At 34.8% G+C, this 18,586-nt stretch overlaps 1 protein-coding gene across 5 annotated transcripts; it reads right to left on the bottom strand.

Moving 5' to 3' along the window:
• Positions 1-2,429: 2,429 nt before the first annotated feature.
• Positions 2,430-6,543, bottom strand: LOC113284639 (protein ZINC INDUCED FACILITATOR-LIKE 1-like). 5 transcript variants are annotated; one of them, XM_026534150.1, is made up of 18 exons: positions 6,233-6,543; positions 5,675-5,881; positions 5,520-5,560; positions 5,378-5,438; positions 5,179-5,281; positions 4,985-5,087; positions 4,842-4,895; positions 4,681-4,743; positions 4,521-4,570; positions 4,354-4,429; positions 4,067-4,249; positions 3,887-3,974; positions 3,688-3,773; positions 3,493-3,600; positions 3,347-3,391; positions 3,168-3,256; positions 2,956-2,999; positions 2,430-2,837 (listed from the first exon to the last, which is right to left on the bottom strand). In XM_026534150.1, exons 2-18 carry the CDS (start codon positions 5,838-5,840, stop codon positions 2,740-2,742), a joined length of 1,458 nt encoding a protein of 485 aa, XP_026389935.1. In that variant the 5' UTR covers positions 5,841-5,881; positions 6,233-6,543; the 3' UTR covers positions 2,430-2,739. The 5 variants fall into 5 exon arrangements, with proteins under 5 accessions (XP_026389935.1, XP_026389936.1, XP_026389933.1 ...); XM_026534151.1 differs by having other exon boundaries at positions 5,675-5,878; positions 6,195-6,398; XM_026534148.1 differs by having other exon boundaries at positions 5,675-5,878; positions 6,233-6,397.
• Positions 6,544-18,586: the final 12,043 nt, after the last annotated feature.

Here is an 18,586-nt window from a genome sequence, read left to right as displayed (position 1 = left end):
TAATTATCTAGGATTGTAACTTTATATAAGAGAAAATAGCAAAATCCCCACAGTATAGCCTATCTGCACCTTTAGAATTGTAAAAGAAATTCAATCAATGAGTATAAACATTCTGCACTGTTTCAGAAACTTCCTTTGCACTCTAAAATATGGAATAACGACATACCAAAAATCAATATAGTTTATCAACATAGTATAGTGAATCTGCACTATCAGATCATCATTTCAAAATAACACTGGAAGTTATGAAAAAGAAAAATACGAGTCTGGACATATTCTTTTACCAGTATATGTAGTCTATACTGACGAATTATGTTGTCTAGGTCTAAATAGCCTATGACTCTTCAGCATAGTGAATCTGCACTGTGGGATTATAGTGTGAAAAATGAACTGCGTGTTATTTTTGATGGGTATTTAAACGTAAACTGCGTAAAAGTGATATGTAATGTTGGATCATAGTGTTGAGAAAAAAAATGGAAAATACAAAGTGAAGAAATAAACATATATGTTCCTTTTTATGCTTATTACCTTTCTTTAATGTATTTCTTTTTTCTTGCTGCCAGTGATTCTTCGAACTCATCTTCTATTGTTTTGGAGTAGAAACTTCTTCAATTACTTCTTTTTCTCATACAATTCTGATGGTTCTTCTTGTTTTTACAATTTTAACATTGATTTCATTAAAAGTCTAAGGTTCTCGGTGGATTTTTATGACGATTTAGTAAGGAAATAGAGAGTAAATTCTTATGATTTATTTAGTTTTAGTTGATGATTTTTCAGAGATTTGTTCTCTGATTTAGTAGGATGACAAGGTTGGGTTTTTGATAAAAGAGAAAGAGAGATCAAGTGACATTGGAGGAGACCGTGCAAGCACACAGGTTTGGACGCAGGATTATATTGGTCATTTCGTTTGTTCTAAACTATTTTGGAACTCCGGTTAAACCAGAAATCTAGATGGACCCTAGGAAAACTAATTATATGGACCTTGGACCAAATAAGAAATTTCTCTTTACGAATGTCCAACCAAGACAAATATGTATGTACGATTGGGTGATTGATCTTAAAAGTTTCGTTTTTGACACATTTATGTAAGATTATGCAATATGCGCGTTTTTTGAATCAGACTTGAGCAACTGACTCAATAATATACGAGTCAGTGGCTTAGTTCCATGAAGCATGGGTGTTTTATTTCCTAACTCAAACAGATTTGCGTCTGAAATTATGTCTAAGTCTGATAACAAGTCAGATCTAACCAAAAGCCAACATCTAACCCGCGTCGTGTCAAGAGTATACTTAGACCCAGACCTAGCTAGATGCAAATATACATATGATCCAAAACTTGTGATTATTATTTATTTTATTTTATTTTATTTTGACAGGATCAGCGCTTAATTCAAACCCTTAACATATAGGGTGGAAGCCAAACTCCTAGCCAACTGGCATATTTCCCATTAGTTAATTTGTGATTTCTTTCTAACTCGCAACAGAATACGATGAATTCTTATCCATGAACCGATCTTAGATCTCATGGTAAGTGGACAAAGTGTTACTATCAAGATAAATAGGTTGGAAGACTTGAAACAAAAATTACTCTTTGATAAGATTGGAGGACTAGTTGACATGATTGAAGTTTTTCAAAAATAATGACCAAAAGGCTTGCTATAATTTAAACCTCAGATCATTAATTTGTACATAAAAATGCTAACTCACTGGAATTTCAGTTTTACAAGTTTGCTTCATCATCAATTGAATTTCATGCTAGATCTCATTGAAAACCTGACCAAATTAATCTATCAAACCATCATCCTTACCAAAGAAATCATGTAAAAAGAACACTTTGATTCATATTGTATAATGACAAAGATGAAAGATACGGCATGCATAGACTGATTTGTAACTAAATAGTTGTCAGGTTTTGGGCCGCTGCTAAAAACCCAGATGAAATTTGGAGGAGTTCAGGAAATCTGAGTCGTTGTTTCCATTGAATCAGACGGTTTAGACCCATTGTTAGATCAAGTCTCAACTGCCCCTGTCATCTGATCCGTCCTAGAATAGTTTTCTTCAACATCTCTCACCATCAATTGTTTTTTTTTTGAAGTTCTTTAATCATTTTTACCACTATAGTAATTATTAGAAAAGCATGCAGACTTCTTGCATTTAATAGTCTGTCTCTCTATAAATAGCTGAATCTGAATTTTATGATTCCACTCACCAAAGTTACATGTCAAAATGAGGCCCTTCAAATTATGATTGTTTATCATGCACATTTTTTTCTGAAACTGAAACTGTTCAATACCATGCCATTTGAGCATTTTACATAAACCAAATGTGACTCACAAAATGCAGGCCCAAATGTCATTTATAAGTTACTGTTCTAACATGTCGAACTCAGAACTTCTTAGAGACTTAGATGAATGTAAGCCAGTTAAAACTTCCTGAAACGATGTTTATAACATTCCATAAATTCGGTAACAGCGGTCACGAACCGAAAATAGTTCGATTTGAAATTACAAAACAGGTCAATGAAATAAGATTTGAATATCAATCTTTATGCAACATCTACTTATGAGAGTCAGTACTTGGATTATACTTACACTTAAAGATGTTAACTATTGATGATACTCGAGTAGTGAAGTCGGTGCTCTTTCAACAAAAAAGAAAATCATCTACGATATTGACTTAGTAATAATTAGGCTGTTAAAGACATTTCTCGTATAAATGTTGAATTTACTTCGTAGATATTTATTTCAGCCACCGAGGGAGAACGAGAAATGGTTTGAAAGTCATGATTAATCCAATCACCAAAATTAGATTTAGGATGAAGAAAACCAAATCGGTGCCTGCATTCAATAAACAATAGAAACACTACTCAAAATCCGATATCCATTGTAATCATGCCTTGATATCAGCCCGGAAAGAAACCAAACATACTATCTTTAATGAGTTAGAATTTCATACCAGGTAGAAAGGAAGCATTCATACGCTTTTGCCCCAATGAAAAGCTGCAAATACAGAAAGTCTTTGTAATTGATTGAAAACTTGTAGAAATATATGACATGATTTATGAACTAAACTATAAACCACGAGAAAATAACCTCAGAAAATGGTTAACAAGGGTAAACTAGTTCTTGTACCACATGCATTGAGAATACAGAAAATATTAAACTTACATTGCACCGCCACCAGCTGGACCGAATACTTTGAATAGAGACATTGCAGTTGATGAAATACCATTTGCAGCCCCTCTTTGGTGCTGAGACTGCCATCAAAATATGGAAGTCATAAAGCCATCTAATGCAACCGTTAAACGCCGAGACGAAACAAAACAAAGAGTGAGCGAGAGACTTACTACTGTGGTGTTTTGTAGGATGACAAACCCAGTGAAAATAGAAGTCTGTGTAGTCATTTAGAACCCAAAGTTAGCAGTTGTCTAATATATTTTAATCGTTGAAACTAGAGCAAAAAAAAAATGTTGAACTTTGAGCATGTGCTTACTGATAAAATACTCTTCAGAAGAGATGCAATGTTTATTAACAAGGAAAGGCTGGCCCCTGATAGCTTAGCTATGAAAGGGTAACTTCCCAGAACCACAATAGATAAAGCCTACAAACAAAAACGCAGTCATTGAAGCCAATCACCGCAATAGAACTTCGAATCGTCTATAAAAAGTGCTAGTTAAAACATACATACCGCGGAAACTCGAGCAACCATGAGGGGTCCTAGAGTCCTCTCCAACTTTGGGAACAATGCTAGTTGGAAAAGGAAAAGACCGAGACCTAATATAGTTGAAGTAATATCCATTAGAGTATTAATATCTTGAAGTAGTGAACTAACCGTTGTACAGGTAAGATTTTTAGAGATTCAAGGCCAGTGAAAGAGGATTATATACCTGTGACTGAAAGAACTTCGCCAACATTGTCAGTGGTATAATTCAATCCGCCGAACTTTCTAGGACTCACAGCCCATAATGAAAAAATCTGTCAGAAAATATTCACATTAATCCAATTTTTATTAAGAAGGCATAATTTAAACACAAGAACGTATGAAAGTCATCTTATGGATCAGTTACCTCGTCATAGGCCATGTTGTGAAGTGAGAATACACAATACACAATAATACATGACATCAATGGCCGATTCCGGTAGAGGCTTTCTGATTCTGTTGATCCAGTCTCATCGTTTTCTTGGGTCTTTTCAGTGATACCGGTCCCATGAGATTCCTCATTTGTCGTTTTATGCTTGTGCAGTGTTTCCTATCAAAATGTGAAATATACTCAAGATAAATCTCTTTCATAAACTTCTAAAGAGTTCTATACTTCTAATGTAATAGCATGAAAGGGAAGACTAAGAAACACACCGGAAGCCATAAACAGGCAATAGTCGCAGCTGTTGTCCATATAGATATGCAGAGACAGGGTAAAAAGTATGGAAATCTGCAGTAGTCCAGAAAAATTGGAATATGTCGAAAAATTACAGCAAATACTGAACTGGTTCACTAGAGCATATACATGTAATAGTTCGTACCTTGCAAATATAGAATCCTTAGTAAATACATTCGGATATTTCTCTGCAGGCTAGAATAGGAGCAACAATTTATTATGATCCATGGCAACAACTCGTTTTTATTCGTACTAAAAAAGAATGAAAAACATTCATTTGCAAGAAACTATCAATTCCAAGATACCTGAGCAAGGAAACCTCCAATAGCAGGACCAATTATCATCCCTATTGCCCATGCTGAACTAGTCTGAAAAAAACATAGATACATATCCAGCATAATCAATTGTTTGAGTCTTTGAGACTACTAAATATTTCGATTTCCATGAAAACTTTGGAAAAACTTACAAATGAAAGTGCCAATGTTTGGTGTTCTTTTCGGCAAACTTCCGTAGCATAAGCCTGTAGAACATTCAACATATTCATTCAAATAAGTAAAATGAAAAATACAATTGCAGCAAAAGAAGAAACAGACAAACACAAACAAATACCTGAACTGGACCAAATATACCACTAAAGGCTCCAAGAAGCAATCTCATAGAAACTGCCATCCAAAAGTTGGTACTGAGACCAAACAATGTGGTGAAGATAATCCTGTTACATAAAATTGAGCAATATTTAATATCATGATTGATCTGTAAATAAATTTGGGGTAAGAAATTTAAATTTGAAATGCCATACTAACATTGTTGTACAACAGAAGAGAATAATTGGTTTTCGACCGTATCGGTCGGCTAGAGCTCCCCATAGCACAGCAGTTAAACCTCTTCCAAGCATGTAAGCAGATCCTTAAAAAAAAAACAGAAATTGAAATAGAATTGGTAATAATCGACATACCAACGCAAACGCTTTCCATTCTTAATGACTAGCATAATGCTACTGACCTACACATCCCGCATAGTATCCAATATCTTCAGCCCTTTTGGCGACATTGAAGTCTCTTACCTACAATAACATCATTAACAATAAATTTCAACATTCGCATTCGAATTACGCCGGAGTTGTAAGAATGGAACCCTTTCTTACCAGAAAATATAGGTACGGATACAAAGATGAAATGGGAAGACCTGAAAAACAAAACCCAAAAAAGGAAACTGTCATTCCAGGCATGAAGACATCATCAAGAGAGTTACATTCCGATCGCAATCTCTACTCAGGCATTATCATGATGACTCACTTACCAGCACATAATGCGACAATCCAAATATAGACTAATTCTTTATAAGGTGCTCCTAAATTAGTTTCTTTCCGGTGATCAATTCTGCAACCTGGACAATCCTCATAATACAAAATATCTTTCTCAGTCTTCGACAATAACCCTTCTCTATTACTATTCCCATCCGCCATTTGTAAATCCTGTCTTCACCCTCGAGGAGAACTTTGAGCTGCTACAAAGGTTAGATACAAATATTTAAGAATATACGGTAGGCAACAAAGTACAATATCTCTAAAATTTTATTTCCTAATACTCTAACCCTTGGAATACCTATATATGGTAATATATTAAGATACCCGATTACGGAACCGAAACCTTTAAACACCAGATCCGACTCTAATAAGTAATAACCGGGTTTGTTTCTGGTTTATGTGGTGATAGAATGAACATAAAAAACCTTGCCATGTTCCAATCTAGCAGCATGACAACCAGCCATAAATTTTTTACTTAACAAATGTTTTACACATTATCCTTAACAACCATACATTGCTTGATACAAAATGCTAGAATTCCAGGAACGAACCGGATCCTTTGACACCCCTTGCGTATAATCTGTGGTAGTGATAATCCACAGTATATCCTCTGAGCACTTTTTCCTCTGAACACTTTTTTTTAATGGTTTTGGATCGCGAGTTGTTATACAACAGACATTTTTTATTAAACAGTATAATCATCATCAAAGCAAAGAATTTCATCTAGACAAACACAAAATTCCAATCTGACAACATTCCACAATCTTTTTTCTCACATGTAAATTGGAGCGTAACGTTGTACTTATTAGACTATGAAGGACCATTGGGAAGGAAGTGTGACTCATAGGTCAGCTGTCGAAACAGACTTTAATAGCTCGTGGACCAACAGCTCCCTTGGGGAAATTAATATTGGCTATAAACAAGTCTGATCACTGTCAGTACCGTCTAGTTGGAGTGGGTAGAACCATCTGCATATAGATGTAGTGGGTAGAGATGTAGACTAGTTCATGATCTGAATCTATAGGGATCGATGGGAAGTTCTGTCTTCATTGTTTTGTCTTCTTTTCAGTTTCAGTCAGAAAGATACACTTGCTGATGTTGGACAAGAAGAAACAATCAAATAGTAACTTGATTTAAATTGTTTAAATGGTTGTTAGACAACGAGATGACGATACAGTTTGATGCTAAACTTGATTAAATTTTGTAGATATATTATATATACCTGTGTTCAAGTAGGGGTCGTCGACAATGCACGTGATATCAAGTACCAAAGGAACCTTATCTGACCTTTATTTTTGTTTAATGGAAGAAAGAATTTTATTAAGAACCAGAGAAAAGATGCACGAGAGAAAAGAAAGCACTTTTACAAGAAGTTAACGAGACAAGAGAGGATAAAGAAAAGAAAGAAACAACATAAAGGAACCTTATCGGAGCTAAGAAAAGCTTTCATTCATCAATCACTTCAAGTCCAATATTATGGTAATAAGTACTAAGAGATAGATTATTCGTGCAAACACTGAGGAGAACAAGTCCCTACTACGTTACAAGTGACCTTCATTTTCAAAGATATAACTCATGTCATTGCAGGCTGCTGCATTAGGATTCCTTTAGAGGACCACTACCTTCACATCACAACCAGCAGAATATGGCATCGAGACATTTTCTTAACCGACCTATCATTCTGTCACATAATTAATAAGCAGGTGCATTTTCATTTACATTATCACATAAGATTCAAATAATCTTGGTTGTACAATTTCAAGTTAATATCCAAAAAAAAAAACTTACATTATTATTACTCGAAAAATCTCAATTGGCCATGACAAATACACGTACAACCACAAGAAAACGGAAGTTGGCGAAGAAAACATTCATTTCGGCCATCATTGTGTCAGTAGCATCTGTTTTATCTGAAATGTTCAAATGCATGGTATGAACAATTTCAATTATAGTAAAAAGATGTGCATGATAAACAATCATGATTTTGAAGGCCTCGGTTTTGACATGCAGACTTGGTGCGTAGGATATCGTGAAATTTAGTTTCGGCTATTTATAGAGACGAATTAATGCAAGAAGAAGAAGACCGCATACTTTTCTAATAACTAAGGTGCTAAAGATAAAAGATAACAGTTGAGTTGAGATGTTGGAGGAAACTGTTTTGTGGATGAAGAACATATATAAGCAAAATGGATACAGATGAATGGTCTGTCAGTATTGCTTTCGTACAAAGAATTACCTAAATTTGAAAACAAATCCATGACAAATTAGAGAGGGCGAAAAAATACACCGAGAATTCAATGAAATTGGCAGTAACTAGAGGAAAAGAGAAATAAATATAAATATAAGTTAATTCTTTGGATTGTTTCTTTAAATCAGCGGGAGAAGACGGTGCGGTTATATCCGTGTTCACCGATAACATATTTCCAGATGCCCATAATTAACATATGGTTGCAATCCGATGAAAATTACTTATGCGAGTCTGCGAGGTCCGTCACATAAAAAATCAAGTAGTGGGATAGAAATGCTAACATAAATCAAAAAACAATCACCCGCCTAGCTACTTAATCTATTGATGGACACATATATGTAGTCATTTTTTTTTCAACATTTTACTGGCTTTGGCACGAATAAATTTCTTTTTGCAAAAAATTATTCTTTATGAGTTCATACCGGTGCTAAGTACTTTTTTTTTTTTTGTGGTAATCATACTTTATTACACAACTAAGCGGGCTTTATAAACCGGGGAAAAGCCCTTCCCCAAGCATCCTCCTTTAACAGATCATTCAAAAAAGCTGGAGGATGAAAAACTAAATAAAACAATACGAGATCTTTGACTCACTGCATGGAAAACAATGAAAAAGAAAAGAAAATTAATTTAAAAACTAAATAAAACAATGAATAAACTAATTTAGCAAATTTAGTTAGGATATTGGTGAATGTTTGGTTAATAAACTTTGGAAACTAAATGTAAAGTAGGAACAATTGATTGGCATTTTAATTGTTTTTTATCACTCTAATCTCAAAAAAATGAGGATTCTTGCACTCCTAAAGACTATAGGCTTCTAAGTCTGATTGGTATGGTGTATAAGGTCATTTCAAAGCTTCTTGCAGTTCGATTGAAGACGGTGATGCCAAAAGCTGATTTCAGATTTCCAGGGTGCTTTTATTCATGGTAAACAAATTCTAGATGGTATTTTAATTGCAAATGAATGTGTTGATAACAGGCTGAAGGCTAGGAAACCTGGTATTATGTGTAAGATCGATATGGAGAAAGCTTTTGATAATGTAAATTGGAATGCTTTGTTCACAATTTTTCAAAAGCATGTCTTTGTTGGTAAATGGATTTCTTGGATTAAATGGTGTGTACCAACTACCCATCTCTCGGTTCTTGTGAACGGTGGAGCCACTGAAAAATTTAAACCGAGTAAGGGATTAAGGCAGGGTGACTTTTTATCTCCGTATCTCTTTCTTCTGGTGGTGGAATTTCTCTCAAAATTAATAAATGATGCGGTGGAGAGAGGTCAACTAAATGGATTTCAAGTGGTGGAACATGGCTCTATTATTTCTCATCTTCGGTTTCCGGACGATACTTTGATTTCATTGATGCGACAGTGGAGTAAGTTAGACGTCTTTTCATCATATTGGTTGTTTTTGAAACCATTACGGGTTTGACGTTGAATCTAGACAAGAGCACCATGATTAGTGTGGGAGCCGAAGGAGTGATTGAAGATCTTGCCATAGAATTAGGTTATAAGACAGAGAAGCTTCCTTTAACTTATCTTGGCATGCCAATTGGATCCCATTGGCGTAACACTTCAGTGTGGGATCATGTTTTGCTTAGAATGGAACAAAAGCTGGCTTCGTGGAAGAAAAGGAAACTAAATAAAGCAGGCAGGTTAATTCTTATCAAGAGTTGTCTTGCGAGTTTACCTATCTATTATCTTTCACTTTTTCATCTGCCGGTGAGTGTGGAAAAGAGAATGATTAATATTATGCGAAACTTCTTATGGGGTGTTGTGGAAGGTAGAAGGAAAATGGTTTGGGTTTCTTGGAAGAAACTTTTGTATTCCAAAGGTGAATGGGGGCCTCGGTGTGAAGAACCTTAGGAAAACAAACCAATCTATGCTAATCAAGTGGATTTGGAGGTTTTGGAAGAATGAAAAATTCTTTGGAGGGAAATAGTGAATGAAAAATTCTCTTATAATGTTATTCTTCTAATTCCTGATGTGGATAATAATCCTCAAGGAAGGAGCCTTTGGAAGAATGTTACTAATATGGTTCCTTTAGTGCAAAACATGGCGACTTTCATGGTAAGGAATGGAAAGGGAATTCGGTTTTGGAAGGACCATTGGATTGATAGGGGAACTCTTCAGGACATTTTCCCAGTTGTTTTCAAGGCAACAAGGATAAAGAATCCTACAATCTCAGACATGATCCTGAATGGAGAGTGGGTTTGCGATTCCAAGAGGCTTTTAAATATGAATGAGCAACTAGAATGGGATTTACTAAGACGTGATTTACATCATGTTGGTTTTAGTGGAGGAGGATGATAAAATGGAGATTATGAAAAATTTCAGCACTTCAAAATGTTATGAGAAACTCATAGGTGATTTAAAGCGGCTTCAACTCTTTTCCGTGGAAATCTCATATCCCCAACAAGGTAATTTTTATTTTTTGGGCTACTTTTCATGATTCCCTCCCAACTAGAGATATGTTGCGCCGTCGTGGCATTGACATAGAAAGTGAACAATGCTTCTTATGCAATGATCTTCGGAATCCGCGAACCATATGTTTCTTCATTGCACGTATTCCTTTGAAATTTGGAAGTACTTCATTGCAGCTTTTAGAATTGCATGGCCTTTACCAAGCACGTTGCTTCAATTATTTGAAGCTTGGGAAACCAATGTTTTGCATGCAAAGGAAGACTTGTCTGGAAAATTTTGCACTATGCGATTTGTTGGGTTTTGTGGAAGGAAAGGAATGGCAGGGTCTCTGAAGTTCGTCATAAATGAGTGCAAGAAAGTATTGACTTGGTTAAGTAGTTGGTAGTTTTATGGTCTTGCGATAAGGATACATTCAAGTGTGTTGATCCTATTCTAATATGGAGTAATTGGGAAACTCTAATGTGTATGTAATTCTTTAAACCTTGGCTTTTTCCTTGGTTCTCTTTTTCTTTTTAATATAAACTTCTCTTTCAGAAAAAAAAAAAAACATTTGTTCATATGTATCACCGCATATGATTTTCACAACCTGAGCATCTCCAATGATAGATTAAAAAAATCCTACGTGGACTTTATTTTTAGATCTCTATTCATGGAGAATTTCAAACATAAGCCTAAATAAGATTTTTTCAGAAAACTCATCTCAACAGTAAAGGTTGTGATATGTATTTTAAACTTGGATAAGCACAAACTGTTTTTTTTTTTGGCATGATTTTTGTATTAAAAATAATTTTTTAAGTAGAATTGATGACATGAAATTAGTTAGGGGTCATTCTGGAGGTGTAGTTCGAACTTTTTTTAACACCTTCATATTTGGTATTTTATCCCTACTAATTTGTTGGACCTAATTATTGAAGATGTATTTATATTAAATAAGTGTCTAAAATCATAGGTGTCATTCAAATAAAATATTTTCTCCCTCTATTAAAGAAGCTCTTAGAAAATTTAATAGTGCATCAGTGCGTTTCCCGATGATGTGTGTGGCTGGACCTATGTGGCCCTACACTTATCAAATCTGTATATAACCTTAGAAAATCCCGAAAAACGCTGTTATGTGGAATCAAAAGTCACCTTATATAATATTCTTTCTGTTTCTAAGACATAGACTTGTTTGGTTTTCACAAAAATTAAGAAAGTTAATTATTGGAGTTACTTTTCCATATTTTTTCCTAATTTATTCTTTGGTCCCCACTCATTTGTTATTAGAGAGAGAGGAAAGAAGTGGTCCCCTTTTTTTTTTATTAGGAGAGAAAATGGAAAGAGAGAAATGGTCCCTCTATATGTACAGTAGTAAAATCATAACATTTGACTTTCAACATATGGAAACAAGCCTATCTTTTTGATATACCCAAAAAAGAAAACCTGCCTATTTTTCAGAAACGAAGGAAGTACATCAATTTCCGGAATTTAGATGCATTATAACTTCTATAGTGATGGAGAAATATCCAGTCCAAAATAATTATTCGAGTCATATTTGTTAAATGTAAAAACCTGAATGCATGGTATTGCGCAGTTTCAATTTTAGAAAAAATGTAAAAAATGTGCATGATAAGCCGTCATAATCTGAAGGCCTTGGTTTTGACATGTAGCTCTGGTGAGTAGCATAATGGGAAAATAAGAGGGGGATAGAGCCAGATACAAAGAAACATAATAGAAATGGAAATAAATTATGGGGTTGCTTGGTAATCATTTTTTTAATGGATTATCGGTTCATAATCCATCACGCAGATTATAATGGATTATATCTGCGTTTGGTACGTAATCATTATAATAATTGCTTATTTTTATCATAATTATAAAAACTACAGAAAGAGGATCATTTCAAATAACTGGAAGGGATCCTTGTCACCAACTGGGCGTCAATGCCCTTCTGAATGACAATATCTAATCAATTATTATTTCCATAAACAGGAAAATGTCGTTTTTCAGTTTATTATAATCAATTATTATTTCTAAGGAACTCAAATTGAATATTTTCTTCTTATTTTCTCTAAACTATCAAGAGGGGGACAAAAAAAAACAACATAGGACTAAAAAATCCTAGATCATCGTTCTTTCCTCTTCTTTATGAGATCATCATTCCAAGATAATCAATTATTTGAAAATAGTGTTTGGAAAAAAAGATTTTGAAAATGATTACATCAAAATCATTTATCAATTTATGATAATCATAAATAGATAATCATAAATTTTACCAAACAAGGCCTATGAAACACCATAATGGTTTCGCTTCTCCAATTAACTGTTAGAAAATTACAAATTCATCAGACGCTCATAATTAACATTCGTGTCTCATATTAGCCTCTCAGTCGACGGAGATATTACAAATTTAATTAAGATGTTTTGTGAAAGTTTCCATGAATAAAATTGTGGGAATGTTGCAAATATCTTTCATTTTTATTGACCTTGCACAAATATCTCTGAGAGGTAAAAAATAATTTTTTTAGAGCCAACTTGAAAAAGTTGCTTCCACTTTTTGGAAACAACTTGTATAAAATTGTGTCCAACTCTGGAAACAATTTGTGCTAGTTGTGTCCTTTTCTGAAATCAACTTGTGCTAGTTGCTTCCACTTTTCGGAAGGTAGAGATATTTTTAAAAATTGAATAAGGATATATTTTAAGGGATAAATTTTGAGGGGTATTTAAATAATATTCCCATAAAATTTAAAATGAGAGCAATTGCCTCCATTTATCCATCTACCTAACTCCACATATGATTATAGCGATTAATTGTGTAGTAGTGCGTCGGCTTATGGTGTCTGTGGCTGGACCTGCGTGGTCCTGCACAACATCACAAGAAAATTGCAGCGTAAATATGAACCTCACGCAAATGTGGGTGGTCCTTTCATCCAATTCCAATTATTATAGCTTTTATTTAAACTTTTGCTCTCAAATTTCAATTTGTTTGGTGCCCGGAAATCAAATTCCCACACATTATGGAAAATGAGTTTTGGTCTCCATTTCTAGCCAAGCCATATTTTTGACTACATTATACCCAAAAAATAAAGGTGCACCATTGTTTCCACGCATCATCTGATTTTTTTTAGTGGAAGGAAGTATTTATAAAGAACCAGAGAAAAGAATGCACGAGAGAAAAGAACGCTTTTTTACAAGAAGTAAACGACTCAAGAGAGGATAATGAAAAGAAAGAAGAACCATAAAGTTACTTTATCCGAGCTAAGAAAAGTTTTCATAGAAGTCCAATATTACGGGCACTGAGAGATAGTTTATTCGTGCAAACAGTGAGGGGAACCTCCTGTGACAGTCCCTGCTGGCTGCTACATTAGGATTCCTTTAGAGGAACCCTACCTTCACATATCAACCAGCAGAAAAGATAGTTACTGAGAATAGCATTAGGATTGCTTTAGAGGTCGGTTTTCACATTATTACATAAGACTCTAAAAATCTTGATTGTCACGACCACATGAAAATGTAAGTTGACCAAGAAAACATAAATTTCGGCCTTCCATGCATAGTATTGAAGAGTTACAGTTGTAGAAAGAAGTGTGAATGACGAAGAATCATAATTTGAAGGAGTCAGTTTTGACATGTAACTTTACTCAATAGCAACATGAAATCCAGATTCACCTATTTATAGAAACTAGTAAATGGAATAAGACCGTTCTTGTCGACTCCAAAAGAAAACATATTTAAGACTCCAAAATAATTAAGGTGGCTGTAAAACCCCTTATCCCAAAAATGCATATTGTTTAGTAGTAGCCTCCGTTTTGGGTTTCCATATTTATTTCCGCCAACAATAATGGTATCGCGGGTTTTATGAAGGAAAAATCTCGACCGTTTTGGTAAATTGATTAAGAGAATATTTTAGGAGACTAGGGTTTTCATTTCTCACAAAAGAAAAGAAGAGAAAATAGCCGCACTTAAACCTTTGAAACCTAGATGCCGTGGAGGAAGTAGAGGAAGGAAGACGATCGAAAGGTGTTGTTACTGTTTGGAGGGTTACTATTGCTGCGAAAATCAAGTAGATTCTCCAATCCTTATACTCGTTATGGTTGGTTGATAAATCTGAGCAGTTTTCATAACACGAAGGATTTAGAGAGTTTCCGTCAATTAGTACAACTATAGAGCGATGCTACAATTGGATTTTCATTTACTGTTTGTTGTACAGATGGGTTAAAAAGACTTGTTTTAGTTCTTTTATATTGGAAGTTTTTATCTTTCGTAATTAAATATGAACTGACTAGATGATCATACGTGGGTGCATACAAATGATCCTCCATATGAAGTCCTTGTTTGGTTAGATGGAGTCTTGTTTCTGGTAAGGGATATTTAGGATCCAATGGATCATTATGATTTCATGATGGGTGTTAGGATTAGACACGTTTTTTTGGATCGAGAACTGTACTTGATGATGAGCCTAAACTTAGGTGTATCTTTTGGCTATTTTTATAGTCCGTCTAATATTAGACCATTTAGTGGGAAAGAAAATCAAGGCAGTTGATAAGACTTTTTACAAGAACAGTGGGGTATATAATTGCTGTAGGAAATGTATTGTTGGACTACTGCTATATACGAGCTAGTATATGGAGTTTAGGTTACTTGGTGAAGATGAGTACAACACAGCCGTTTTGCTGTTGATTTTTCCTATTAGTCGAATGGTTATGCAGTTAATACAACTAGGTGTGTGCCACTTTTTGTTGTTGATTTCCCATTATTTTCCTGCTAATAGTTCAGGTCCTGTGTGGGTGTATGATTTCAGTTTGAAGCAGATGTAGTATGTGTAGTTAATTTTCATTTGTGATGATTGTCGCCCGTAGTTGGCTCGACTCCCATGGGCATAGGTGATGACCGAGAGGTCGCCTAAAGATATGGATCTATTATCTTGTATTGGAATCGACAACATTTAATTCCTCTGGCGCACGGTAGGAGAATTAAATGGACTATTTAAGGGCTGTTTCGGAATGTTTTCGGTTAGTGTACGTACCAAGAGAGGGGTAGTCGTTAACTAGTAAGCAGACAAGGGGGTAGATAATCTTTTGGAGTTTTGTTTCGGTAAACAACCTGTTTTATACCACTTTTGAGTAATTTTTCCCACTTAATTCATTTTTGACTCTATCAGTTGTCGTCACCACTACAAGAATCCTTCTATGAGTTGTTTTCATTATTTTTATAAACTGCATTGGATTTGTTATCGTCTATGAAGGCTATAAGGGTGTGAGAGTCTATTTTTAGTTGGGATTCGACCCAACTTACTATTTTTTTCAGGAAACGGGGATTGTAGAGCGACCTAGCTAGTTGATTGCATTACCGATTCAAAAAGAAATTCCGTCATTTTTTTAAGGTGCTTAATTAGCTATTTTATTATTTTCTTTTAAGACCAGACATTCGTTTCCTTTAAATCTTTTTATCATTTATTTGGGAGACCGACCTGCGAGTCGAGGATAAATTTTGTTTTAAAGAGTTTATGAGACCGCACAACTTTTATCAGCTTTATTAAATAAATTCATTTATTTATGGATTATTGTCAATGTGCTTCATACAACATCCCGATTTCCGTTTGTTGGTATGACGGTTTGAGTGTGTAAAGTGATCCATTAATATGCCACACTTTGAGTTTTAGGACGGCCGACCTAGAATTCGAAGTGGAGATGTTACAGTGGCAAAAAAAAATAATCAAACAACAAAAGAAAACAATTGAAGTTGAGACGTTGGAGGAAACTGTTTTGCCGAGGAAGAACATATATGAACCAAATGGATAAAGATGAAGGGTTCTTGCATATTTTTTCGCGCAAAAAAGTACCCGAATCTGAAAACAAATCAATCAAAAGCTAGGGAGGGTAAAACGACTTGCCAAAGAATCAGCATAGTTGGAAAGAACTATAGGCAAAGAGCAAACACAAATTGATTCTTGGGGTTTGTTTCACCAGTATTTTGAAATCCAGCGTATTAGTAGAAACTATAACTCCACTGTTGATACTTGATACAGCTGCTAAGTGTTGTAGAAGAAATAGAGTGATCGGAGAATGGTAACTGGAAGAACCACCTCATTTTATCACTCAAAACTCTGTAGCTTGATTCCATTTAATAAGTTGTCTATTCTGTCACATAGCAAATCAATTAATGGGTATGAAATGTTCATAGAATTTAAACAACAATTACTCGTCTAGTTAGTTGGTTGATGGAGATATATGCAGTCACTACACATTTTACTGGCTTTTTATGAATAGTTTTACAAAAAGTTCATACCGTTGGTAAGTAATTGGCTTAAATTAAAAAGAAGCCTATTACTCAAAGAAATAAAAAAAGATGCTATTTTAGTGTGTTAACTTAGAAGTTAGAACTGCATGTATTTGGATTAGAAATATGAGATCTTTGCGTCACTGCCCAGAAAACAACGAACAGAATAAAAAAAAATTAATTTCAAAAATCCAATGAATAAATAGATTTTGTCAAATAAGCTTTGGTGACCAAATGTAAAGTGGGAACATTGGTCCCGGTTGGTTCATATCTAACTCAGTATATGATTATCACTGCCTGTAACATCACCAACTGTGTAACAGTGCATTTCGCGATGATGTGTGTGCGTGGCTGGACCTTCGTGGTCCTCCTGCACTTATCAAATATGTAAATATGACCCCAGGTAAGTAGTACCTTATGGGACTCTGGGGGGACTTTGACATAAAATTTAATAATCCAGCCTCCGAATTACTCGATGGTCCACATCAGAATACCTCTAGAACCATGTAGGAAACGGCAACAGTATGCGAGAAATACTGTTATGTGGCATCCAAGTCGCCGTGCAAATACATCAATTCTGTGAATTTAGCTACATTGTTAATAACTACTATATACTGATAGAATGAAATGTGATGGCAAACAATCATAATTTGAAAGCTTCCATTTTGACATGTAACTTTAGTGAGTAGCAACATCCCGGTCAGCTATTTATAGAGACACAAATAAGATAAAAATGTAAGGAAATCGTATGCTTGTCTAATAATTTCAGATGGTAGAAATTAAAGCTCAATTTTCTCAAGGAACAAAGGAAAACATTTGAAGTTGAGATGTTGGAGGAAACTGTTTTGTCCACGAAGAACATATGTAAGCAAAATGGATGCAAATATGTGCATATTGGTTCTTTTGTGGAAGGAAGAACCTGAAAATGTAAACAAATACAAGAAGATTATAAGAGAAAAGGCAAACGCAGAAACAGCTTGCGTTAAAGAGAAATTAAAGTCAGAGTCACCGGATTTATAAACTTTCGAAGTAAAAGTCACCAGATTTTGTTGTGTATTGTTTTCTTAGTTAATTGGACGCTAATACTAGTTTGAATCTTTGGTAATACTAAACTTAAAATTTATCTTTTTATTGCATTTAACTTTTCATAAAGCAAAGGAAAAAAACAAAACTAAAAAGAAGTAGCAAAATGTGATCTTCTAGTCATTGCATGGAAAACAATTAAAATTTTGTATCATAAAGTGGGAACAATTACCTCAATTTGTTCATATATATGGCTCCAATAATAATCATCACCACCTGGTTACAATATCAATTGTGTAGCAGTGGTGTTGTTCGTGATGGTGTGTGGCTTGTACCTGTGTGGTCCTGTACCTATAAAGAGAAGTAAATATGACCCCAAATAACCTTCTGCAAATGTGGGAGATCTTGACAAACAATTTTAGCCTCTACCTGAATTACTTGATGATGGTCCGCATAGGAATACCTCTAGATGTATGTAGGAAACAACAATAGAAGGCGAGATATGCTTTTAGGTGGCATCAAAAGGCGATGTACAAATACGAGTAGTTTTAATCGATTTAGCGGCGATAAAAAGAGCAGAAAAGAGATTTGTTTTTCCGAGTCAGACCAACTCAGATCTGGTCCTTTGGGAACGGATTTGAGTTGTTCTTGGTACTGTATATACTATTAGGACCCTCTGTTTTTAGTTTTTTTGGTTTTGGGTGAGTGGTTTTCTCCAAATCAAGTAGTTTTCCATTGAATTGAAAGTAGTGGTGCTGTGCAATTTGGGGGATGGTGATTGGGTTTCTTCATCTTTGTTCATGCACTTGTTTAATGTTGTGGATTCGATTCTCTGGTCTAATCTAGTTGATGTTGATTCTTGCTTATTCCTCTCGTTTTCTTTCAAGTTTGTCGTTCACTGTTGGTGCTGCATCTGATGTGGGATCCTTCAGTTCTGAGACGGGAATATGTTTTGATGGTTTT

The sequence above is a fragment of the Papaver somniferum genome, chromosome 5 (assembly GCF_003573695.1).
Source record: "Papaver somniferum cultivar HN1 chromosome 5, ASM357369v1, whole genome shotgun sequence".
Lineage (NCBI taxonomy): Eukaryota > Viridiplantae > Streptophyta > Magnoliopsida > Ranunculales > Papaveraceae > Papaver > Papaver somniferum.
Note: the sequence above shows the minus strand (reverse complement) of the source record. Positions and strands in the feature narration are given on the sequence as shown.